The 23,403-nt window shown below is 58.3% G+C and overlaps 2 protein-coding genes across 3 annotated transcripts; both read left to right on the top strand.

Annotated features, from left to right (window-relative positions):
• Window positions 1–680: 680 nt before the first annotated feature.
• On the top strand, window positions 681–8,519 carry AQP2 (aquaporin 2). Of its 2 annotated transcripts, none has more exons than XM_036301389.1 (4): window positions 681–1,177; window positions 4,375–4,539; window positions 4,880–4,960; window positions 5,554–8,519. In XM_036301389.1, exons 1-4 carry the CDS (start codon window positions 818–820, stop codon window positions 5,761–5,763), a joined length of 816 nt encoding a protein of 271 aa, XP_036157282.1. In that variant the 5' UTR covers window positions 681–817; the 3' UTR covers window positions 5,764–8,519. The 2 variants fall into 2 exon arrangements, with proteins under 2 accessions (XP_036157282.1, XP_036157283.1); XM_036301390.1 differs by lacking the exon at window positions 5,554–8,519 and adding an exon at window positions 5,295–5,533.
• Window positions 8,520–13,656: 5,137 nt separating this feature from the next.
• On the top strand, window positions 13,657–17,190 carry AQP5 (aquaporin 5). Its single transcript, XM_036302076.1, has 4 exons — window positions 13,657–14,037; window positions 15,054–15,218; window positions 15,625–15,708; window positions 16,465–17,190. Exons 1-4 carry the CDS (start codon window positions 13,675–13,677, stop codon window positions 16,648–16,650), a joined length of 798 nt encoding a protein of 265 aa, XP_036157969.1. The 5' UTR covers window positions 13,657–13,674; the 3' UTR covers window positions 16,651–17,190.
• Window positions 17,191–23,403: the final 6,213 nt, after the last annotated feature.

Genomic DNA, 23,403 nt, shown 5'->3' with positions numbered 1-23,403 from the left:
AATGGAAGCCCGCAGCTGCCTGTCAACCCCAGGTTCACTCCATCACCCAGGGCCGGGGTCCCACTGTCACTGGAACCGCCCCCTGCTCTAGGCCGTGGGAGCTGCTATTTGGCTGGGATTTCAGGGAGGAGGTGACACTTAGTGACTTATGGGTGGTTGGCTGCAAGAAAGCAAGCACAGAAGAGACACAAAACCTTTGTGCCTCGGAAGGTCCGCGTCACAGGCCAACCAGTTGTTTTCCATCCCCTTAAAGAAGAAATAACTGGAGGTCAGATTGCAGGAAGAACTCCCCAGTCACTAGAAGGGGTAGCACTGACATCCTCTCCCCTGGTCAGTTGTGGGTGAAGCATTGCCCCTGCCTTGGCCAACAGTTTGAGTCAGAGAGAGGGGTTTTGGCAAATCTGCAGAATCGCCATTCACAGAGCCTACGGGGGCTGGGGAGGCCCTGGGGCAACAGCCCCGGGGTTAACCAAGGGGACAAACACGGAAAACCAGGGGACGTCAGCCCTTATCTGGAGCTCATTAATGGGGAACATTAGTCAGCTGTGAAGGCCAAGATGGGGTGATAGGCATGTGGTGGGCAGGGGTGGGGAGTGGGGGCAGGGGGAAGCCATAGGGATGAAGAAGTATTAATCTAAACTCCACCTCCGCCCCACGTGTCCAAATGCTGGATGGAAGGACCCTGTAAATGCCCATGACCCAGCCTCCCCAGAAACAGAGAGAGAGAGAGAGAGAGAGAGAGAGAGAGAGAGAGAGAGAGAGAGACCCAAGCCTCCTGCCCTGAGACAGCGGGGCCAGCTCCGAAAAGCTCGGCAGCATGTGGGAACTCCGGTCCATAGCCTTCTCCAGGGCCGTGTTTGCAGAGTTCCTGGCCACACTCCTCTTCGTCTTCTTTGGCCTGGGCTCGGCCCTCAACTGGCCGCAGGCCCTGCCCTCTGTGCTGCAGATCGCCATGGCCTTCGGCTTGGCTATTGGCACCCTGGTGCAGGCGCTGGGCCACGTGAGCGGGGCCCACATCAACCCTGCGGTGACGGTGGCCTGCCTGGTGGGCTGCCACGTCTCCTTTCTCCGGGCGGCCTTCTACGTGGCTGCCCAGCTGCTGGGGGCCGTGGCAGGAGCCGCTCTGCTGCACGAGATCACACCAGAAGCCATCCGAGGGGACCTGGCCATCAATGCCGTGAGTAGCCCGAGCTGCACCTCCTCCCCAGGGGCGGATGGGATGGAGGGAACAGGTCTGGGTGAGGGCCTGGGTGCGGAGAGAGACGGAGGCTGCGGGGGTGGGGGCAGAGGTGCTGGAACCAGGAACACAGCTGCCACAGGAGACCCAGGTGGAAGGAGCAACAGGGCCAGAGCTGAAGCCCATAGGATACCCGGTGCTGCTGGTACCTTCTGCCTTCCCTCGTGGAGGAAGAGCCTGCATTACAGTGAGGCCTGGGCTAGGACTCTGGAGGACAGGGCTCCAAAGTGGAAGTGCTTTCCGAGCTGGGAGGAACCTCAGAGTGAGTCCCGTGGGTCTTCTGAGGGGAGAAGGGCCCAACTTTCCTTCAGCATGCACTGGCCTCAGGCGAGGGGCTCCTCACAGCCTCGCACTGACACCTCGCAGCAGCGCTGCAAAGCAGGGATGGGTACCTCCTTCCTTGAGAATATGGAAACTGAGGCTCAGAGAGGGCCAGTGCCACAGCCAGGCTTCAGACCAGGCTGCAAAGCTCACGGTCTTCCGGCCTGAGCCATCACCTAAGTCTTGTTTTGCAAACAAGGAAACTGAGGCTCAGAGAAGGGAAGTACAAGCCAAAAGTTTTACAGTGTGTCAATCCCAGAGAATGTGCCAGAACCCAGGGGAAGCAAAGGGGCACTGTCTCTCTGGACCCTGGAGCCCGTGCGCTAACTGTTGACTTCATGAATGGTGGCTAGCCGGGCACCTGGATGCGTTGGGAGCTGAGGGTGATGCCGCAGCTCCCTCCATGCCCCCACCCGCTCCTCTCATGGGTCTGGGCAAGGCCTGGGCATCTGAGGGCGTGAGTGGGAGGAATGGTCCATGCCCCTCATCAGAACCCTGACTCCCCCCAACCCAGACCCCAGCCCAAGCCCAGGCAGCAAGTGCCTCTTTTGGGCCTCAGTTTCCTGCATTTGGGGGCCTGATCTGTCCCTGGGCCACTAGGTTAGAGCTCTGGTGTCTCTGAAGAGTGCTGCACAGTCCCTGTGGCCACCTCCTTCTTGGCATGAGTGGCCCTTTCTCATACGAGGGGCATAGGTATCCCAATTGGGGAGCTTCTCTCTTCTTACTTCTTCCGAATGGACAATGAGATGGGGCTGGGGGCTCAGGGCTGAGAAAAGGCTAGGATGGCCTTGGCAGGGGACAGACTGAGGAATGTGACCATTTCCATTGAGGACAAAATTGGTTTAGTTGGCAGCGAGGAGAGGTTCACTTAGACCGAAAGAGCAACTTCCTGAGAACAGGGCCAAGAAAGTCTCAGGATGTGATTAAGGAATCTCCTCTAATAGCAGGACGACGGGGCTGCTAAGGGGGCAGGGAGACTCTCAGTCTTGCTCCTCCATCATGTCAGTGTTGACCGGAGCCCTCAGAATGGAAGGGTCTGGGAGGTTTTCCCCAAGGTTATTACTACCTTGGGGAACTGAGGAGAACCCCGCCTGGCTGGAGGGACGCAGCAGTGGGGCTGACTTACCCTGAGGCTAGAGGGAGCCAGAAGACTTTAAAGTTGTCCCAGGTGTCTTCTGAGGTCCCTAGAAAGGCTAGCCTGGTCACCAGGGAGTTACCATTGATGTGCACCTGCTCTGTGCCAGGCCAGATATCATCTCATTCTTGGTATAATGATGTAAGGTGAAATCTGTGACGCTCTACCATGAGTGGTAAATTGAGGCTCAGCATTCAACTGATTCCAATCACAGAACCAGTAAGTGTCAGTATCTGGAAATGGACCCAGAGCCATCTGAGACGTCCACACCGTCTCCCTTCAAGCAGCCATTTACCAGCAGGAATGGGGCTGGGGCTCTGCCACTGTCGATTCCAGTCCTCACACAGTCCTCCTGAATTTTGTTATCCCCATTTTACAGAAGGACAAACTGAGGCTGAAGTAAATAGGGGCCCATGGTAAGTCAGAGGCCTCCAAAGTGTCTGCCTTTAAAGTGCTTTTCACTGTCTCCCATTACAGGCTTTGACATTGGGTCACAGGGGATTGAGAATAGGCCCTAGAAGACCCAACAGTGACAGCCCAATGGCTAGGATCCAGGGGTCGGGTTTCAAGGGCTGAAGAAGGGGCATGGGAGGTGAGAGCTGTCACAGCTCTACCTGGTTCAGTGCCCAGCCCCAAAGGGCAGGGTGTAGGGCACAGAATGACAAAACCCAGAGAGAAATCCAGTTCTGGGTGTGGTCCAATTATGAAATTACCTCTTTGCTTGGCCTCAAGTTCTCTCATTGCCCAAGGCAGGGTCTGCTGGGGTCACGGGCATCCCACATGGGCATGGAGGCATCACAATGTAGGGCTCCAGCACCCTCACCTCAGCTCCCATGGTATGTGCAGGGAGCAAATCCACAGGGCAAAACTGAGGCCTGGAATGCAGTGGGAAACAGGCAAAGTCAAAGGGAACAGTCAAGGGTTAGAGGAAATTGTCATATGATAGACTTGTGGGGGGTATGGGGCACAATAGGACCATCCCCAGACCCGAGTCCCTGTCCCCGGGAGCCCTTTGACCATAGGCCTCTGGTTACATCAGTATCTTATGGCCTAGGGAGAGAGGAAGGCTTTCCTGTTACCTGGCCTAAACTTCCTGCTGTATTCAAAACCTTTTATCTTCTTGCTCTTCAAGAAACAGAAATTTTAGCTCAACCAATATGGCTCAGTGGTTGAGCATCAATCGATAAACCAGGTGGTCATGGTTCAATTCCTGGTCATGGCACATGCCCGGGTTGTGGGCTCGGTCCCAGGTGAGAGGCATGCTGGAGGCAGCCAATCAATGATTCTCTCTCATCATTGATGTTTCTATCTCGCTCTCCCTCTCCCTTTCTCTCTTAAATCAATAAAAACATTTTAAAAGGAAAAGAAAGAAAGGAAACAGAAATTCTGGATTCCCCATCCTTTTCCGCTCACATTGTAGGCACACAATCCCAGCCCCAGAATCTAATGGGCTATGGAGCATTTTTCCTACCTCTAACTGGGGAATCACCGGCCGTCTTTGAGTCCATCCCTTTGCCTTTGGGCCACGGGCCCAGGAGGAAGCCATCAGTCGTTTGGACTAAGGTGGCTGGTGAGCCCAGGTGTTCTGGCTCCCAGCCAGCCCAGAGGCTGCTCTGGAGTCTTGGCAGGACGATGGAGCCAGTGCGGGAGCATGCTCACTGTTCCCCCGCTCTGTCCTCAGCTCAGCAACAACACGACAGGTGGCCAGGCGGTCACGGTGGAGCTCTTCCTGACCCTGCAGCTGGTGCTCTGCATCTTCGCCTCTACGGATGAGCGTCGCGGAGACAACCTGGGCACCCCTGCCCTGTCCATCGGCTTCTCCGTGGCCCTGGGCCACCTCCTTGGGGTAGGTCATGGCCTCAGGCTCTCCCCCAAAGAAACAAACACACCCAGAGACCACTCTAGAGACAGATACACCGAATCCCCCCCAAAATGGCAGACAAAGACCCCAGAGGGACAGATACAGACTCTCGGGAAGGACAGACACACCCCAGAGGGTCTGACTGCCAGATACCTAAGGCCAGCTATCACTCCAGTTGCAAAGGAATAGAGCCCAGGAAACAGAACATGAACTTCATTGCCGGCAGGGTGGACTCCCCTCAGGTTGAGCTCAAGGTCTGGAGAGGGGCACAGGACGCCCTGCCCAGTCCTCCCCGCTTCTCTCCCTCCCCTGCCTCCCACTGCAGATCCACTACACCGGCTGCTCCATGAATCCTGCCCGATCCCTGGCTCCCGCTGTTGTCACCGGCAAATTTGATGACCACTGGGTAAGGGCAGAACCCTCCCGGCCTCCCCCCACCTCCCCCAGAAACCCATCTTAGCCCCTTAGCCCCGGCGGGAGCAGGCGGGAGAGGGGGACCCCACACCTTCCCCCTGGTCCCTGGGTCCACCCTGCAGGGCTGACCATCGCGCTCGGGCCTCACTGCCTTTGCGAGGATTAAGTGAGGTCACCGGTGCAGACAGACCCCTTGGTGCCTCCGGACCTGATAAACGGTCATAGTTATGCTGACACACATTCCTATTGGGCGCTTATGAGTGCTTAGTGCGTGCCAGGCCTTATGCTAAGTGCTGTGCAAATATTAGCTCCTTTGGTTTTCACAGCAACCCTGCTTGGTATTACCGCGAAAGGAAACTGAGGCGCGGAGAGGGTGACTACGGCGTCCAAGTCACCCAGGCAGTCCGCGGGGAGTCCGCACCCGGAACCCCAACTCTCAGGTCGCCCCCAGCAGCCCCCGTGGTCGTTTCTAATCACAGGACACGCACTTTATACCCGCGTGCCGCCCGGTCCGCACCCGCGGCGAGAGGAGCAGGGCCCCGCGCCCCGCGCCCCGCGCCCAGCGCCCTCCGCTCCCGCCCGCAGGTCTTCTGGATCGGACCCCTGGTCGGCGCCATCCTGGGCTCCCTCCTCTACAACTACGTCCTGTTCCCGTCCTCCAAGAGCCTGTCGGAGCGCCTGGCCGTGCTGAAGGGGCTGGAGCCCGACACCGACTGGGAGGAGCGCGAGGTGCGGCGGCGGCAGTCGGTGGAGCTGCACTCGCCGCAGAGCCTCCCGCGCGGCAGCAAGGCCTAGGCGCCCCGCCCGCCGACGCCCGGCCCCTGGCAGCCCACCCGCCCCGCCCCGGGTCCAACGTTGGCCCCCGGGGCAGAGTAGCTGCCTCCAGGGCCTGCGCGACTCCCAGGGGTGCGGGGGGGCGGTGAGCCTGGCCGACCCCGTCTGGAGGCTGCAGGCTGGAGAGCAGTGGACTCTCTGGCCCCTTGCAGGGAGCTGGGGACGAGCTGGGAAAGGAGGGCGGGTGAGCGGGCAGAGGAAGATTCTGGAGAGCCTGTCTCCGGTAGTGGGTGGGGTTGGGGGGGTTCAGGCCCCATCTTGGGGGGTCTGGGAATGGGGTTTTGCTAGTGTGCAAGTGTGTTCATCCCCGAATGCCTCCCTGTCCCCAAGTATAGGGTTGTGCATGCTCTGAGTGTGAGCAAGCGTGTGGCGGGGGTGCCCGTGTGCACTGGCTGGCGGCCTCTCTCACTTTCCCCTTGGCCCCTTCCTCCCTTCCTGCAGTAACTCCACTTCCTCTGCCTGGGGCCAGGGACCCTCCCCAGGCGCTCTAAGAGTGTGCTCCCTGGAGAAGGGAAGGGCCTGGAGGCCACTGTGAGAGGCAAGGACCTGAATTCCCTACCTGCCCCTCCTGGAAACTTTCCCTGAGCTCAACACTGGGCCTAAGACTTGTCAGGACCCATTGCTAGAGGCGGAGAGGTATCGACCAGAGAATGGCTCCCCCAGAAGTGACCCCTGGAAAAAAGGAAAACTGGGTGGCCAAGGACCCCCTTCTGCCCTGAGGGAGGATCTTTCCAAGGGAGGAAGCAGGTGTGTGTGTGTGTGTGTGTGTGTGTGTGTGTGTGTGTGTGTGTGCGCGCGCGCGCGCGCGCGCGTGCACCAACATGTATGCATGTGCCCCCACCTCCAGGGGGCTCTAGACCTAGAGATTAGCCTCCCACTGTGACAGAGAAAACAAACGTTCTTTGTGGGCCCCTGGCTTTTGTCTTGGGAGAGGGAGAAATTTGCAACTAGACACTTCTTGAAAGGAGACACTCCATTTCGCAAGTGAGCCCTCTCACCCAGCACACCCTGCGGCTGGCTGAGCAAGGAAGGCACTTAGGCATGAAACCACAGGCACTGGGCAACACCCCTCCACCACCCATCCCACCCAGGCCCCCGCCCCAAGCAGCAGCTCTTCCCCTCTCCGTCCCTCCTCCTCATCCCCAGTGCTCCCTCCCTCCAGCCCCACCATAGGACAGGTATTGTGGGGAGAGGAGGGAAGGGACATGATTGTCCAGGCAGAGGCAGGTTTGTGTCTAGAGCCCGGGCTGCTAAACTTCCAGGCCCGTGCATTGGCTCTCAAAGGAGATGAACTGGGATTAAGTGAGATGCTGCATGTAAAGATGCTGTGTGAACTGTGATTCCTCATACCATTATCACTCATTATTGAAATCATTTCACCATTTCTGCTTCCTGGGGCTAGAATGAAGAAGGGGCCTGACCCCCCCTCTTCTTTTTACCTCTTTTAGTTGGTAGTCAGAGCAGAGGAGAGCCCCGAGAACCCCAAGGTGCAGGCAGAAGGAGATAGGCTTGGGTCTGGCCCCTTCCTGGTCCAGCCTCTGAAACTCTCCTGACCTGAGTGCACGCTGGTTGTTGTCTCCTTTCTTTCTTCCCACCACCCAGACCATCCATTCTCTCCTTCCTCTCCAACCTGCTGCATAGCTACCTTAAGAATCACATCTTGAGCCCCTTCTGCGTGCTCTCTGATGCCTTCATGCTTTCGAGGCGTTTATATGTATCTGGACCACACTGCGCCAAGCACCCACTGCGCGCCAGTCTCCAGCCCCTTCCTGCCCTCCTCTCCCTTCAGAGGTGGACTGAGTTCCAGGAACATTTCTGTAACTGTGCCTGCCTCTGTATCTGTCTTCTTTGTCTTCCTTGACCAAAGCTCCCTTTGGGGTCAGAAAAAGGCTGCCCTGGGTCATTGGAGATGATTCTCCCAAACCCCCAGGGACCAGCCACTTGACCTCATTACAGGGGGAAGAGTCGAGTCAGAGACCACAGTGACCTCCAAGGCAGTATGCCTGGTAGCTGACTGTCCTCTGAAAGTTCAAAGACAGCAGGGCACTGAGCTGTGGGCCAAGCCTGGATGTGTCTCAGGCACTTCATCCCCACCCCACCTCACCTCACCCTGTCCCTTTAGAAGTTACCAAGAATTTCTCTTGATATCTGTTTCACTTCCTGGGTTTCATCTCCCTCAGAACTAAATGTGAGATCCCCACCACATCTAGCCCTGATTGCCCGGATTGGGGTTCCTGAGGTCAGAGTTCAAAGCAGAATTCAAAGTGATGGGGGTGGAGGGGAACTGGCATCTGTTGGGCATCTCTTGTGTCCCAGCCTCTGTGCTGGGTGCTTTACATGCATTATCTCACTTAATCCTCCTAAAACTGCAGGCAGGTTAGGAAAGGACAGTGGCCCCCAACCACACGGGGTTTTATTTCCAAAGTACTCCCTTATCCCAACCCTGCGAGACAGGCAGGGCAAACACTGTCATGCGCCGTAATATGACATTTAGGTCAACAACTCATCACATATGCGACAGTGGTCTCATAAGATTATAGTGGAGCTGAAAATTGCTATCATCTAGTGACAGTCATAGCCATCGAAGCGTTGTAACATCATAGCACAACAATCACATGTTTGTGACGATGCTGGTGTAAACTAACGTACTGCGCCGTCAGCAGCATAAATGTATAGCACACACAGTTACTGGGTTTATACCATCCGGGTCTGTGTACGTTCACTCTATATGTTCACACATGACAAAATTGCCTAACGATGCATTTCTCAGACTGTATCCCCCTCGTAAAGTGGCCCATCCCTGTACTGTTCTTCCTCTTTTATGAACTGAAGCTAAGAAACAGGTCTAAAGTCGTGGAGACAAGACTTGAACTGAGGCCTTTATTCAAAACAAACCCCATGATCTTTCCGGTCAGAAGTCAGAGGAGACCAGGTCCGGTCTGAGGCAAGTCCTAGGCCGCTCTTAGAAGCCCCTGGCAGACACCAAAGTACGCAACTGAGCCCGCTCAGCCCAACCCTCTGACTTGTGGTGGACACAGGGCCGTGGGGAGGGCTCTGGCAGGGCAGGAATAAAACGACGAAGAACACGGGATGGTTTCTGTCCTTGAAGAGCACTCAGCGTGGAGGAGGGTGGAAGTCAGTCACATCTCAAACCAGACAGAGGCCGGGCAGCATAGAGGCGGGTGGCTAGGTCCCCAGGCTGGGGACAGAGAAGGCTCTGAGCTGAGCGGAGGAGGTAGCTGACCACTGGGTCCCAGCAGCATCCATTCTCATAGCCCCACTTTGTGCCAGATAAACACCTGCAAGTGTTGCTTTGATGTTTTGTACCTTTAAGCTGTATATATGCAATGCCTCCCAGCTAGACTGTACGCCCTACAGGGGCAGGGCTCCTTCCAGTTCTCAGATGGCATTCTCCTGTCTATCTTCATCCATCCGTGTTGTCTGGCACAGTGCCCTGCATATTGTAAGCTCAATAAATGCTCATTTGCAAATAAGTGCTCTTTCTTCCACAACTTAGAAATGGTCAGTACAGTCCAAAGCGCCAGCAGGCAGACTGGGGTCTCTGGCATGTCCTGGGCTCCCCAGAGCTGCTGTTAGGAATGGTGCAGCAAGGATTTCAATGCTCAACTAATTGGTAGCAACCTGGCCAGATGAGCATCAGGGCTCTGTGACACAGGTGGTACCGTGGAGAGGGCACCAAGACATGAGTAGGTTCTTTCCTAACGTGTGAAGGGTGGGAGGACCTGACTTTATGGCCTGCAGAAAGAGTAAAGAGCAGCCCCTTTTGGTCCCCTCGTTCTGGCTGTAGCACTATGTTGGAAAATCAGGGCAGGAACCTCCAGGGTCTGGGACAAACCTAATGCTCCACGTGTTCAAAACTGACCACCTGCTCCTCTCCAAACCTGCGCTTCCCATGCCCGGACGTATAAACCAGGAGGTCACGGTTTGATTCCCAGTCAGGGCACATGCCCGGGTTGCAGGCTGTCTGGCACAGTGCCCTGCATATCGTAAGCTCAATAAATGCTTTTGGATCCCCAGTGTGGGGTGTGCAGGAGGCAGCTGATCAATGATTCTCTTTCATCATTGATGTTTCTATCTCTCTCTCCCTCTCCCTTCCTCTCTGAAATCAATTTAAAAAACGTTTTTAAAAAAACACCTGCTCTTCCCTCAGTCTTTTCATCTCAACTGATAACAACTCCATTTTTCCAGCTGCTCAGGCCAAAAAGCTCATTATCCTTGACTCCTTGCTCTCACATGCCCCGTGAGCTCCATCAGAGACTCCTGTCAATTCTACCTTCACAGGGGATCCAAAATCCAGTCATCCTCACCTCAGGTCCAGGCCACCATCATCTCTCCCCGGGCAGGTCCCTATCAGTCCCCCTGCTTCCATTCCTGCCCCTCCAGTCTCTTCTCAACACCACAACAGAGGGGTCGTGTTGCAAACTTTGTCAGACCACATCGGTCCTTGACTCATTGACTTCCTTGATCTCTCAAGTGAAGCCAGCAGTCCTTTGGGGGGTGCACAGGTCTACCCACCTCCACCACCCCTGTCCTCACCTCCTTAAGCTTCCCCTCGCTCCCTCTGCTCCAGCAACACTGGCAGCTCCCTCTGCCGGGAAGGCTCTTCCCTCAGACATATGCATGGTGCTCTCCCTCTCCTCTTCCAAGTCTTTGTTCAGCTGTCACATTCTCCGTAAGACCCATACTGACACCCCTTTACAATTTCAAAGAAACTCCACTCCCACCCCAGCACATACCCTATTTTTCCATTGTACTTAACAGATGCTATTGTATTTTATAATCTGCCTATGTCCATTATTTGTCCTCTGTCTCTTTTCACTAGAATACTAGCTCCAAGAGGCAGAGACGTTGTCTGCTAGCTCATGGCTATATCCCCAGTGTCTAGAACAGTGCCTGGTACACAATAAATGCTCAATAACTCTTTGTGGAGTGAATGAATGACTATTTCCCAACACTGGGGATATGTGTAGCACCAGGGGCATCACCTCCTGTCAATTACCCTATCATGTCTACCCCCAGCCCTCCAGAGAACACAGCGGTCCCCATGTGAAGAAAGGAGAGAAGGCGCCCTCCCTGAGATCCTCTAACTCTCCCTGCCACGGATGGGGAGACCCATCTCCCAGCCCACAAAGGCCCCAGGGAGGCACTCCTCTGGGGCTGGCAGGGCAGGGCCCAAGTGCTCAGAGGAAAGACAAGTCCGGGACACAGGAGCCCGGGACCTATAGTTCTTTGTGACAACCTGGGGACCGAGTGACCCTGATAGAGAGTTGGGAGAGAGGGAAGGATTTCAAGCACAGGCCTAGGAAACATAACCAGCTGCCCCGTCTGAGCAATCTTAACAGCCAGGTCTCCTTCTTCAGCCACACCAGGCCCGTTCCTGGTGACACTGTGGGTCCCCTCTCAGGTCACGGTGTGACTCTGGACCTCTGAGCTTGGGTTTCCTCACACGGAGCTCAGAACCGAATCACACCATGGAGGCCAGAGACCTTGGTTCAATGGAAAGGACTGGGCCAAATCCTCAAGCAGTAGCTGCCCCTGGTGGCCAGTCTCCCAGGAGCACTGCTGCGTCCTTTCCACTCCAAGACACCTGTGTGCTCATGCAGACGGTGCCCAGGGAGAGAGGATAAGAAAGAAGGTGGAAGGTGCAAACTGGAGGCAAGTTCAACAGCCCTCAGAGTCTGTGGGGTTATCAGGGTCCTTGTTCCAGTCTGGGCGGGGACCACAACAAGCCCTGAGCCCCAAATCCTACCCACAGCTGCCATGCTCTGCCAGGAGCAGGGCCCCAGGACCCAAGGCAGAAAGGACAGACAGCCCTCCGGCCTTAAGAGGAGAGATGTGGGGGAGGAGCTGCTCCAACAGGAAGCACTGAACGCAGGAGGAACAATAGCAGGGTTTCTTCGGTCCCTGTTTTCTTTGGCCTCTTAGCTGCCACGGAGCCCAGAGCCCGGACCTCTAGGCCCTTGGCTTTCCGCCCGGCCCCTCCCCGTAGCCCCTGCCTGACAGACTGACAGAGGAGCACCTGTTCTTTCCCTCTGCTGCGTCTGCCACCTTAGCGCCACACAGAGCCTTCAGGGGGCTTTTTAAATTATAGTTGCAACATGAGGAAACTTGACTTAGCCTCACTCTGCGCCAGGCTCGGTGCTAACTGCTTCCCAGGGACACACAGGGGTGGGGGCTTGGAGGAGGGAGGTCTTCAGTGCAGCCCCTCTCCTGGGATCCTGAGAGTCATTCCCTGCCCCTCCTCCAAGCCCTGAGGGCGCTCCAGCCTCATGCCCCACATGCCTAACCCGGAGATAGGCAAAGGGACAGGTGGGAGGAATGGTGGGTAGCAGCTAGGAGCTCAGAGAAGGTGCAAAGACAGGAGGGAACTGGAAGAAAGTGTCACCCAGCCCAGGGGTGGGAGGAACTGACTTTGAGGGCATTGAACAAGACCACGTGTAAGAGAGACAGACATAGAAATGAGGTAGAGACAGACAGAAACCAAGAAAGTCACGGAAATTAAGAGGCAGAAGAAAGGTGAACAAGAGTCTAAGGCTAAGACTGTAAAAGGAATCGGGGGAGCAGAAATGGAAAAGAGAAGGAGAGGGGGAGAGAGAGGGAGAGAGACTAGAGAGAAATACAGAGAGTCTGAAAAGGAGAGATGGACGGGGGTTTGGAGAAACAGACGGAAGGAGAAGCCGGGAAGAGGCAGAGAATGAGAGTGTGAAGGACAAGGAGACCAAAGAGACTGCGAGGGGGGTTGGGGGGAGGGGGAGATCAGAAGGTGGAGGAGAAGGAAAAGCTGGGATCTAGAGTGGGGGCTTCTGACAGGAAGGCGGGAGAGGCCAAGACCGGGCTTGGGAGGTCAGCGGTGCCCTGCACCCCACATCACACCCCACTCCAGCACCCCAAGTCCCACTGAAATCCTAACGACCAATCCCCTCCCGTCCCCTGTACAAAGTGACCCCCCAAGAAGGCCCTGCTGGAGGGGCTGGGACGGTTGCGGAGCAGAGGGCACCCCCCGGGCCCCACCGTCTCCTTCCAGGGCTGCCCTGTGGCTGCTGGGGTCCAGGAAGGCCGGGCGTGGGGAAGACTGGCACGGTGCCCGCTCTTCCCCAAACGCCCCCGCTCCAAGCCCGGAGGCCCGCCCGGCCCAGGCCAGGGAGAGGCCCACGACGGCCGGCCGGAAGGCCCTGCACCGCCCAACCCGCCGGCCGCCCCCGCCACGGGCGGCAGGGAGCGGAGTGGCGCTGTCCTCAGGGAATCGCATCACTCCAACCCCGCCGGGGGCGAGGCCGGGCGAGGATGCCCGGGTCGCAGGAGGCAAAGGAGGAGCTGGACCCAGGGCCCGCGGAGGAGAAGCGGGAAGCCCGCGGCGGGGGGACAGCCCGGCGGAGGCAGCCGGCCGGAGGTCGGTAGGACGGGAGAGCCGAGCACAGTGTCCGCGGGGCCCGGGACAGACGGCGCGGAGCTGAGCGCGGGAGCCGCCCGGAGCGCGCCATGCGCGGGCCTCCCGCCGTGGGGCCGGTCTGCGCCGCCGCCCGGGTCACCTGGCCCCGACAGGTCGCCCGCTGCCCCGGCGGGAGAGCTCGCGGGGCCCGGGACGGCGGCGAGCCCGGGGCGGCCGCCAAGGTCCCTCCCTGCGAGCGGTGCTGGCCGCGGAGCGCGGGAGCCGCCCCCTGCCCCCCCGCGCGCGCCCCGGCCGGGGGCGCCCGCCCTCTATATAGCGCACCCCTGCGGCGCCCGCGCCAGGCCGCCAGCCGCGCACACGGCCCGGGAGAGCGCGCCGCGCCCGGGAGCCAGACCCTCGCCCCCCGCGCCGCCGCCGCCCCGACGGCCGCCCCCCGCCACCGCCCGGCCCCCACGGCCACCATGAAGAAGGAGGTGTGCTCCGTGGCCTTCGTCAAGGCTGTGTTCGCCGAGTTCCTGGCCACCCTCATCTTCGTCTTCTTCGGCCTCGGCTCGGCCCTTCAGTGGCCGTCGGCGCTGCCCTCCATCCTCCAGATCTCGCTGGCCTTCGGCCTGGCCATCGGCACCCTGGCCCAGGCCCTGGGGCCCGTGAGCGGCGGCCACATCAACCCTGCCATCACGCTGGCCCTCCTCGTGGGCAACCAGATCTCCCTGCTGCGGGCGGTCTTCTACGTGGTGGCCCAGCTGGTGGGCGCCATCGCGGGGGCGGGCATCCTCTATGGGCTGGCACCACTCAACGCGCGGGGCAGTCTGGCCATCAATGCGGTGAGTGCCCGGGTCGGGGGTGGAGCGGGGCGGCCTAGGCCCCGGACTCCAGCTCCAGAATGGATGCCGCCGTGTGGGCTAGAGCGCACCCGGGCCAGCAAGAGGAATACCCAGCCTGGGGTGTGCCTGCGCAGCCTTCCCGGTTTTCACCTTCCTCCTCTGCCGGCCCCTCTTGCTGCCCCTTGCTGGCCTCTCTCCTGGTGCCTACTGCCCCTCCTTTCTTGTCGGAAACTCCTGCTTTTCTCCTGCCTCCCCCTGAGCTCTGCCCTCCTCCTGCGCCCTCCAGCTCCTGTCGGTTCCTCGGTGGAGTGGTTTCATGGAACCATCAGGGAGAGGGGTTGCAATCTTGGCTTCTGCTGACCCTGGCCTCTCGGGGTCCCGTTTTTCTCAGCCATTGCAGGGGACGGGACGGCGGTCGCCTACCACAGCAGGTGTCAAGGGACCCCGTTTAGAGACCATGCATGTGAATCCCTAATTCTGCTCTAATGTGAGGGTCTCTGTTGCATATTGGTTCCTGTGCCTGGCCCCTGGCTGCCTCCCCCTCCCCAAAGGCCCAGATTTAGCCCCCATGTCCCATGCAAACTGGGTTCATTAGTCAAACACAGAGGAGGATTTTCTCGGCCATTGTCAAGCCGTGAGTCAGCCGCACTGGAGGGACGGGTTTGAGGTTGGCCCTGGCAGTGGCTCAGGCACGGGCGGGAGGTGGGCTGGGGGTGCAGTAGACAAACTGGGCAGCTGCCCACAGGAGGGAGGGTAAATGCCAGCTTGTGGGGGTTGGAGACTGGGCAGAACCGTTGACAGGGCTGTGTCAGTAGAAGCTCCCCTCATGCCACCCTTCGGCCATAGGCCTGCGCCCCAGCCTTTGTACGTACTGGGAAGTATGTAGTCTCTGTGGCAGATGGCCTCCCTGACTTACGTGCACTGGGCTGTAGGTGTCCTTGGAGGCCCTACACCCACTTCCCCAAGCCCCTGGCCATAGAGCCAGAAGGCGATCCTAACCCACTCTCCCCTTGCAGCTCAATAGCAACACGACGCCCGGCCAGGCCATGGTGGTGGAGCTGATTCTGACCTTCCAGCTGGCGCTCTGCGTCTTCTCCTCTACCGACTCCCGCCGCACCAGCCCTGTGGGCTCCCCAGCCCTGTCCATTGGCCTGTCCGTCACCCTGGGCCACCTTGTGGGGGTGAGCAGAGCTGCCATGTGGATGCGGTTGTGGGGAGCCCCTCAGGGCAAATAATGGGGCCCTAGAGCAGTACCTCTCTGGACCAGTGAGCCCTGCAGTTGGGCCCGGGGTGGGGCTGCTGTACCCTGTCCCAGACTGGAGCCCCCCAAACCTTCTCTGACCTGAGGGGAGATGGGAATAAGTGGGAGTTGAAGTGGGGGCAGGAAACCAAGCCCAAGCTCAGGACAGAGAAGAGAGGAGTGTGCACAGGGACCTGTGAGGGAGAGGTCACCAGCCTAGGAACTGGAGATCTTGAGTTGGAGATCTGGCCGAGCCCCTGGACTGCTGGGTGACCCTGGGAGAGTTGGGGCTCTGTGGGAGCAGACATGCACTTTGTCCTTCTCACCACCTCCCTCTCTGTGTCCAGATCTATTTCACCGGCTGCTCCATGAACCCAGCCCGCTCTTTCGGCCCCGCAGTGGTCATGAATCGGTTCAGCTCTGCACACTGGGTGAGTCTGGGCGTCCCTTGATCCCTGGCAGTGAGGGCTGGGACACCAGCTGTGGCTTCTAGCCTTTCTGGGTGCTGTGGGCCCGGAGCTTGGGGGTGGGCCTGGGGAGCAGTGGCTGGAGAGAGGAGGGGACACTGTAGGGAATAGGATGCAGCCAGATCACCCGCAGGGGTAGACTTATATGGACAAGGAGACCCTTGTTGGGGGTGAGGGGTGGGGGGACTATGTGTGTCTGTTCCTCTAGGTAAGTGAGGGGATCCCCTCCTCCAGGTTGATCTCTGAGGATTTTGTCTGTGTCTCTGGGAGTCTGTGTGTCTGTCTTCCCTGATGTTTTACTTACCTGCCCCTGTTGAGGGGTTGGGACAGCCTTCCTTCCCGTGGGTCTGTCTCTAGACAATCTGAAACCTCCTCTGAGAGCTCATGGTCTCCCTCCGGAGTCTGTCCCTGTCCCCATGCAGGAGGGAGAGGAGTTCTGTCCGTCTTTCTGAGGATCGATATGTCTGTTCCCTCTGAAGGCTCATCTGTCTCTTTAGAGACAGGAGTCCTGGCCTTCTGGGGATCTGGTCTGCCTCCTTTGAGGATGTGGGTATCTGTGATCCCATCTCCCTGAGATGGGAGAAAGTCTTTCTTTCTGGGGGTCTGGGAGTCCATATATCTGTCTCTTCTGAGGGTCCATGAGTCTGTCCTCTGGAGGCGGGGAGTGGGGGTCTCTGAGGCCTGGGGCTCAGCCCGCTGATGCCGTCTTGTCTCCCTCAGGTATTCTGGGTGGGGCCCATCGTGGGGGCTGCCCTGGCCGCCATCCTCTACTTCTACCTGCTCTTCCCCAACTCCCTGAGCCTGAGTGAGCGTGTGGCCGTCGTCAAGGGCACGTATGAGCCTGAGGAGGACTGGGAGGAGCAGCGGGAGGAGCGGAAGAAGACCATGGAGCTGACCGCCCACTGACCAGCGTCAGACAGGCGCTAGCCTCTCACCCCTGAATTGCAGGGGAAACCCTCCCCCCCCCAAAAAAAAACCCCATGACAGCAAAGCTTCCTTCCCCCACAGCGGGTCCTCTGGGCTAGGGAGGAGGGACTCGCTCCCCAGGCTGCAGTTAGAAATGGGAGCAGGAACCCATGATGGGACTCCTGGGGTGGGGCCCCGGGACTGCGGTCCGATGGGGTGAGGGTCTCTCTGAGACGGGGCAGGCTGCTGCCATGAGGTCAGACCTCAGAGATTGTGAACACAGCACTGAGCTCACAGGCCGCCCCAGGGGCAGGGCAGTAAGGAGTGGCCTGCGTTCTCCCTCCCCACCCTCCGGGCCCCTCCTCAGAAGCCAGAGGGTCCCAGCCCCGAGGATGGCAGAGGCTGACCCTCCCCAGAGCTCCTTCGGAGGGCGAGAGACTGGCTCACTAAATGCTGCCTTATTTATTTCTGCTTCTAGGTGCATGGGCTAGGGCTGCTGGGGTGTGGAGTGGGGGCTCCCCAATAAACCGCTGACGCCCATGTTCTGCCTCGTCTCTCCCCAAAAGCCTCTCCTTGGGACCCTGGCTCATCACTGCTCCTCTTCACCATCCCACACCTCCCCATGGGCTCCACAGGCCTCTGTGGAAAGAGAGCGAAGCTGAGCCAGGGGGGCCTAGAGTCAGAGATGGGGGTGGGGAGAGCAAGAGAGGGGGACGAGAGAGGGAGAGAGACCAAATATAGAAAGCGAGCTAGAGGTCACGAGGCGGCAGTGGGAGCAGAGAAGGAGGCATCCTCTTCACTCAACCTCCCGCCTACACACCCCTCCCACCTCAGCTATGTCAAGTCCCTGCCCCTTGAGGAGGGTGTGCCAGGCAGGGTGGGAGAGAAATGAGCCAGCCTGCAGCCCCTTGAGATGCCAAGGGGGTGACCAGCCAGGTCTGTCATCAGGGAGGAGGCACAGCCTGGACTCCCCTCTCTGCCCCTCCGTGTTCTAAAAAGGAGCCATGTTGGGAGCCTGTGCTCAGAGACAGCAGCCCTGCCCCACCACACACACACGTGTGCGCACACACACACACACACACACACACATGCTGCACTGGCCCAGCTCCCTTCTGGTCTCCCCTTCCCTGCCCCTGCCAGCCAGTATCCCCACCATCTTCCTCGCGGGGCCCACTGCTCTGCCCTCACTGGCTCTTGTCCCCTTGCCACTGACACTCCTTAGGGAACCCCTTAACCGGCCACGCCTCTATCTGTTAGGCTATAAAATGAGGATTAAAACTGCTTCCCTCACAGGTTGCTGTGGGGATCAGATGAGATGAAGGAATGAGATTCCTAGGACCGCTGCTCACTGTGGGAAAGGGTGGGATGCAGATGAGCAGCTCAGGACATGGCCCTGCATCAGAGTTAACGCGTCTGCTTGGGGTCCAAGAATTGACGCCGAACTTTGGGTAACACAAACCCTCCGAGTTTTAATGACCTCCTCTGTAAAGTGGGGCTACTTGTACTCATGGGTGGTTGTGAGGATAAAATGAGACAATGGATGGAAATAAAACCCCTGTGCGAAGAGGACCAGACACTAAGGGTGAGTGCTCGATAAACAAGTGTGAAGGGAAACCAGCATGTACACATCTGGGACCCTGGCCACCCCCAGGTCCGGCCTCTGCTCTCCTGGGAGGTTTGAACCTGAGCTCCAGCTTTTCTCTTGTGTGGGAACCTTGCTCCACAGTCTTCAGCTTTGCCTCAGAAGACGAGGGGCCAGTAGGGGTAGGAGATGGGCGGGGAAGAGGAGGGAGAGTCTACAGACCCTGCTGGCAAGGGTCAGTCCCAGGGGTTGGGGGCGAGAGCGGCAGAGTCCCCAGTCCTCCTCCACACTTGAGCCTCGTATCTGTGAGTGGGAGCTGCAGCCGCCTTGCCCTGCCCTGCCCGCCTCATCAGCGTGCAGTTAACACCAGTTATGCGTGTGAGAACCTGTGGAAAGGGGCAGCACCCCCTCCCCACCCCTCGCCAGCTCCGGCCTCCACCCTGTCCCGCCGTAAATGCCAGCTCCGACCAGCAGAGGGGGACCTCGTCCACCGAATGCACAACTGCTGCGCTTCTCGTCCGCGATTTCTGGGTCTGGGCTCCAGACGTGGGGGATGGAGGACACGGGGAGTCTCTCAGGCCTGGGTCCCCGAGGGCCACCAGGAAGTAGCTACTCTCAGTCCACCCCCACTCCACCATCCGAGATGGGATGCAGAAGAGAGGGAGTCCTTTCCCATTCAGGCTCCAGAAGACTCAGGTGCCTGGGAGGCTGGCCTCTCCCCAGCCCAGCAACTTGCGTTCCTTTCTCTGACAGGCGGGCCTGTGGGGCACAGACCCTCAGGGCGGGACGAGGCATCCAGTCCGAGGGAGTTCCCGGCCCGCCGGCGGGAGAGGGTCCACCTAGGCCTAGGGCTTTGGATGGACAAGTTGCGCAGTCGGGCTTTGTGGCCGGCAGAGGGCGCTGTGCTCCGTGGTGGCTGATCTCCACGCGCCGCTAGGTCCCGGCTCACAAAGACCTGCAGGACCCGGCACACACCCAGCGCCGCGCCTCCACGCTGACCTTCAGCTGTGCCGAGGGGCTGCGTCTTCTCGGCATGGGCTGCTCACTCCGTGCAGGTGACAGCCTCGCCAGTCCTCCTCCACTCGTGTTCTGGCTCCATGTGTTCCCCGAGAGGCGAACGTGTGTCACACCCAATCACACGTGCTCAGTCACCCCTGTGACCCTCTGCTCCACCTGAAGATGGGACCCAGGAAGAGCCTTGATTCTCCTCTAGGAGGCGTCCTACCCCTGCACTCCCCCTCTGCCCAGGGCTGCCAGGTCTAACCAGGTGGAAAGGTAGGCATGGTGAAGAGACGGAGGACTGGGGTGAAGGAGGAATGGACAGAAGGTTGGCTGTCTAGATGGATGGACAGGAGGGTTGGCTGGAGGGTCAGCTCTCTAGCCCCTCTCTGATCTGTTTCCTCCCCTGTCTGGTGCAGATGAGATCAGACTTCCTTACCTGCCACATTTTGGGGGGGTTGGGGAGATGATGTGAGGGAAGCTGTCTTGACTTCATCCCTTTCTGTCATGCGTTTAATGCCCCTCCTCTTCTCTCCTGATACCTTCATCCTTCTTGCTGCCCCATCTTCCCCCAAACCTGGTCCTCAGTCAGAGCTCACATTTCCCTCATGCATGTGCACGCACGCGCGCGCGCACACACACACACCCCTTCTCAGAAATCTGAGGAGCCCAGCACTCTGGGGAGCCCAGAGACAGGCCTCTGGGAGGTTAAGGGCACACAGCCACCTGACAGGCAGCTGTAGGCAGCCAGGTGTGGGGCCTTGGCAAAAGGCCTCTGACCATGAGTTACCTCAAAGCGTGGCGCTAGAGCCCAGGACTGGCTGGGCCTGGCAAGGTGCTGGCTGGAACTGGAGCAGGCCCTGGCCAATGCCTGGCTGGCCTCGGGGGATGAAGGACCTTGTCCCAGGCCAGGCAGGGCCCCGGAGGCTCTGTTCTGGGCCAGCCAGCAACAAAGGCTGCCACTGCTCTTAACGCCCAGCCTCCCGGGTCCAGAGCAGGGGCCACCAGTGCTGCTTGTCCTGGAGCTGCCACAGCAACCAGGACCCTTCCCACCCAGCCCAGAGACAGCTGTCTCACTGGAGAGGGGAGTGGCAGTTCTAACAACCAATATTTTCCTGCTGAGAAACACCCTCCTGGGAGTTAGCACATTGACTCCTAATGACACGTGGGGAGGTGGGAATTTTAGCCTCCAGTCTACAAGGGAGGAAACTGAAGCCACAGGAGTTAGGCACTGGTCAGGCGTGCAGTGCATGGCAATGTCCAAATGCTTTCCCTTGTATTCTCTTATCACAGGTCTCAGCAGAGAGGCTGGCCTGTTGTTTGGTGCCTGGTATACAGGCACAGAAACTGAGGCTAGGAAAGATGGAGGGCTGGCAAGTGTCTGTCCCCCAGGGAGGGCAGAAGAGAGATGCCCTTGGGGTTCTTTGGGACAGCCTCCAGGCAGAGGACCCACCAGGCGCGGGGGACTGTCACTCACACTGCCCACGCCTCCGTTCCTTGAGTAAGTATTGAAAGAATCCTCTAAGCCAGGAAAGCACAGGAGTCTGTGCTGGAACAGTGGAGGCAGCGAGGCTGCCAAAGCCAGAAGTAGCGACTAGTACTGGCTTTGCTCAAGCCCAACTTCTCCACGCAGCTTGCCTTGCCTCTGCTGGAAAGGAAAATCAGGGCAGACTTCCTGGAGGAATCAGACTTGAACAAAGTCTTTAAAAAAGAGACAAAGAGGAAAGGCATTCCAAAGTCATGGTCTCTCCACTACGTCGAGATTACCAGGCGGGTGATAAAGAAGCCGGGAGAGGGAGAAGTGCAAACCACAGATGAGACTGGGAACTGATTCAACACCAGAGAAGGGTTGCCTCTGCTCCGGGGGCACAGGGAAGCTGGTGAGGGCGTGGCAGCCACCAGCGAGTTTATGGCTGGCAGGGTGGGAGGAAGCATTGTCTGCTAGCTTGGCTTTCTGGGTGGGCAGGAGGCAAGTTGATCGGCTAGAAGAGTGGGGTTCCCCACCTGAACAGAGTGGGGGAAGTTGAAGGAGGCCTTAGAAGAATGGGGAGACAGCCGCCCAGGGGCGGTGTAAGGATTGCGGAATAGAGCAGCGACCCTGCTGAGGCCAGAGACCACGGACTTGTCATGGCAGCGGTCTGCATGGCTGGGCGAGGGTCTCCCGCAGTGCCCAGCAGTGCAGATGGTAGGCAGAGGGTGTGAGCAGAGTGAGAATGGAGAGACGCAGGTGTGTGGTGGGTAGGGAGAAAAGAGAGCCAGGACAGGGGGGCACTAAAGTGAGATGCCAGGGCATCTGGCTGGAGAAAGTAGGGTCAAGCCAGGATGGCTGGGAGAACAGAAAGGGGAGGGGTGGCGGTTACTGTGACTGAGATGGGGGAAGGTGGGTGGCCAGAGCCTGTGATCAGAGCTGGGATGTTTCACTGGAAGATTTCAGAGGGCCCGGTCCCAGGTGAGAGTAGGTATAGGACTAAGAACAGGCAGCTGAAAGGAAGCAGATAGGAAAGTCACCTGCCTCCAGGAGGTCAAGAAGCCGGTGAAGCCCTAGCTGGTTGGGCTCAGTGGATAGAGCTTTGGCCTTTGGACTGAAGGGTCCCGGGTTTGATTCTGGTCAAGGGCACATGCCCAGGGTGCTGGCTCGATCCCCTGTGGGCAGGAGGCAGCTGATCAATGATTCTGTCATCATTGATGTTTCTAGCTCTCCCTCCCTCTCCCTTTCACTCAGAAATTAATAAAAACATATTTTTTAAAAAAAGAAAAGAAAAAGCTGGTGAAGCGTAGCCAACCCAGCATTGGGGCCACCCACTCCTCCCACTTCTTCACCCCCCCCCCCAAACAGCCAATAAAAGCACAGACTTACAAGAAGCAGAAGGGAAGCTTTTATTCACTCATTCATTCAACAGTTATTTATTGAGCACCTACTATGATCAATCCCCGTGCAAGATACTGCATGTAGGGATGAGTAAAACTTGGCTCCTGCCCCCTCAGAGGCTCACTGCCTCACTGGGGAGACCCATTAACACCATGGCAACACCCTATGATGACTGTAGTGCACAAAAATGTCCAGGTGTGGTGGGAACACACAGATGGACTCACCTAAGAAAGGAGCAGGTGACATTGAAGCTGAGCCACAGGGATGGTACAGGGGTTACCCAAGCAGGAGGGGAAGGGCTCTCCAAGAGGAAGAGAGAGCATCTTCCAAGGAGAGACCAGCTCTGAGCGTTGCAGAACCTCTGGCCATTTGATGAGGCCAGAGGGTAAAGTGTGAGGCAAGGAGTGGAGAGAGGTGAGGTAGGAGCAGGAGCCATGGAGGCCAGGCACGCACGCGCATGCATGGAGCTCACAGAGGGGACAAAAGCTTTGAAGGGATTTCAGCAGAGGAGCAGCAGGATCAGATTTGCATTTTAGAAAGATCACTCGGGCTGCAGTGTGGATAATTGATTGGAGCAGAGCAAGGGAGCAGACAGAGAGAACGGTTACAGGCTGCAGGGCAGCAGGGGTGCAAGCAGAGAGCACCGTCAAGAGACATGTAGGGACTCAAAAGCAGCAGGACTGAGGCCTTTAGTGGATGAGGCAGGAGGGGGAGAAGGGTCAGGATGCTTCCCTCGTGCCTCCAGCTGAGCGGGAGGAGACAGGAGGGGTGCGTTTGGGGGATGGGAGAGAGAACCTCATTCTGAGAAAGGTTTCATTTCAGGGGCCTGAGGTCAAGCAGGGGCATCCACTGGGCAGGGAGATGTGTCCAGGGGCGAGGTCCTGGCACCCAGAGGAGGTTAAGAGGTGAAGACAGGATTATTTTAGCAGCTCAGCAGATTCTTCTTAGGGAGGGATACCTCTGTTTAGGCAAACACCTCGAAATACTGCCAAAGATAGAAGGGCAGAGCCTAGGGCATGGGTGACTTAGGGCCGGCATAGCCACAGAAATGGCTCAGCTGCCCTGTGTGAGACATAAGAGGTATTGTTTTGTCCCCTGAGAAGGAGAGCAGAGAAATGGGGACGGCGGGGGGGCGGGTCTGAGGAATGAGAGGGAGGGACGCAGAAAGAGACAGGGAAGTGGGTGACACGAGTGGAAATTTCCACGGGCAAGCAGCAGGGTGCCGACTGCGTGTGTGTCACCTGATTAGCTGTGGAATAACCCGTCTTCCATCTGCCCTCTGCGTCCCCACAGGCCACGTCCT

This window comes from Myotis myotis, unplaced genomic scaffold (assembly GCF_014108235.1).
Source record: "Myotis myotis isolate mMyoMyo1 unplaced genomic scaffold, mMyoMyo1.p scaffold_m19_p_3, whole genome shotgun sequence".
NCBI lineage: Eukaryota > Metazoa > Chordata > Mammalia > Chiroptera > Vespertilionidae > Myotis > Myotis myotis.
The sequence above is the reverse complement of the archived record's forward strand: the minus strand, read 5'-3'. Positions and strand labels throughout refer to the sequence as shown.

Bases quoted from the DNA above. Each gene is read 5' to 3' on its own strand.
- AQP2 (XM_036301389.1), top strand. From the start codon at position 818: ATGTGGGAACTCCGGTCCATAGCCTTCTCCAGGGCCGTGTTTGCAGAG. The intron at 1,178-4,374 runs GTGAGTAGCCCG...CTCTGTCCTCAG, and splicing joins GGGACCTGGCCATCAATGCC to CTCAGCAACAACACGACAGG. The intron at 4,961-5,553 runs GTAAGGGCAGAA...TCCCGCCCGCAG, and splicing joins GCAAATTTGATGACCACTGG to GTCTTCTGGATCGGACCCCT.
- AQP5 (XM_036302076.1), top strand. From the start codon at position 13,675: ATGAAGAAGGAGGTGTGCTCCGTGGCCTTCGTCAAGGCTGTGTTCGCC. The intron at 15,219-15,624 runs GTGAGCAGAGCT...CTCTGTGTCCAG, and splicing joins CCCTGGGCCACCTTGTGGGG to ATCTATTTCACCGGCTGCTC. The intron at 15,709-16,464 runs GTGAGTCTGGGC...TGTCTCCCTCAG, and splicing joins GGTTCAGCTCTGCACACTGG to GTATTCTGGGTGGGGCCCAT.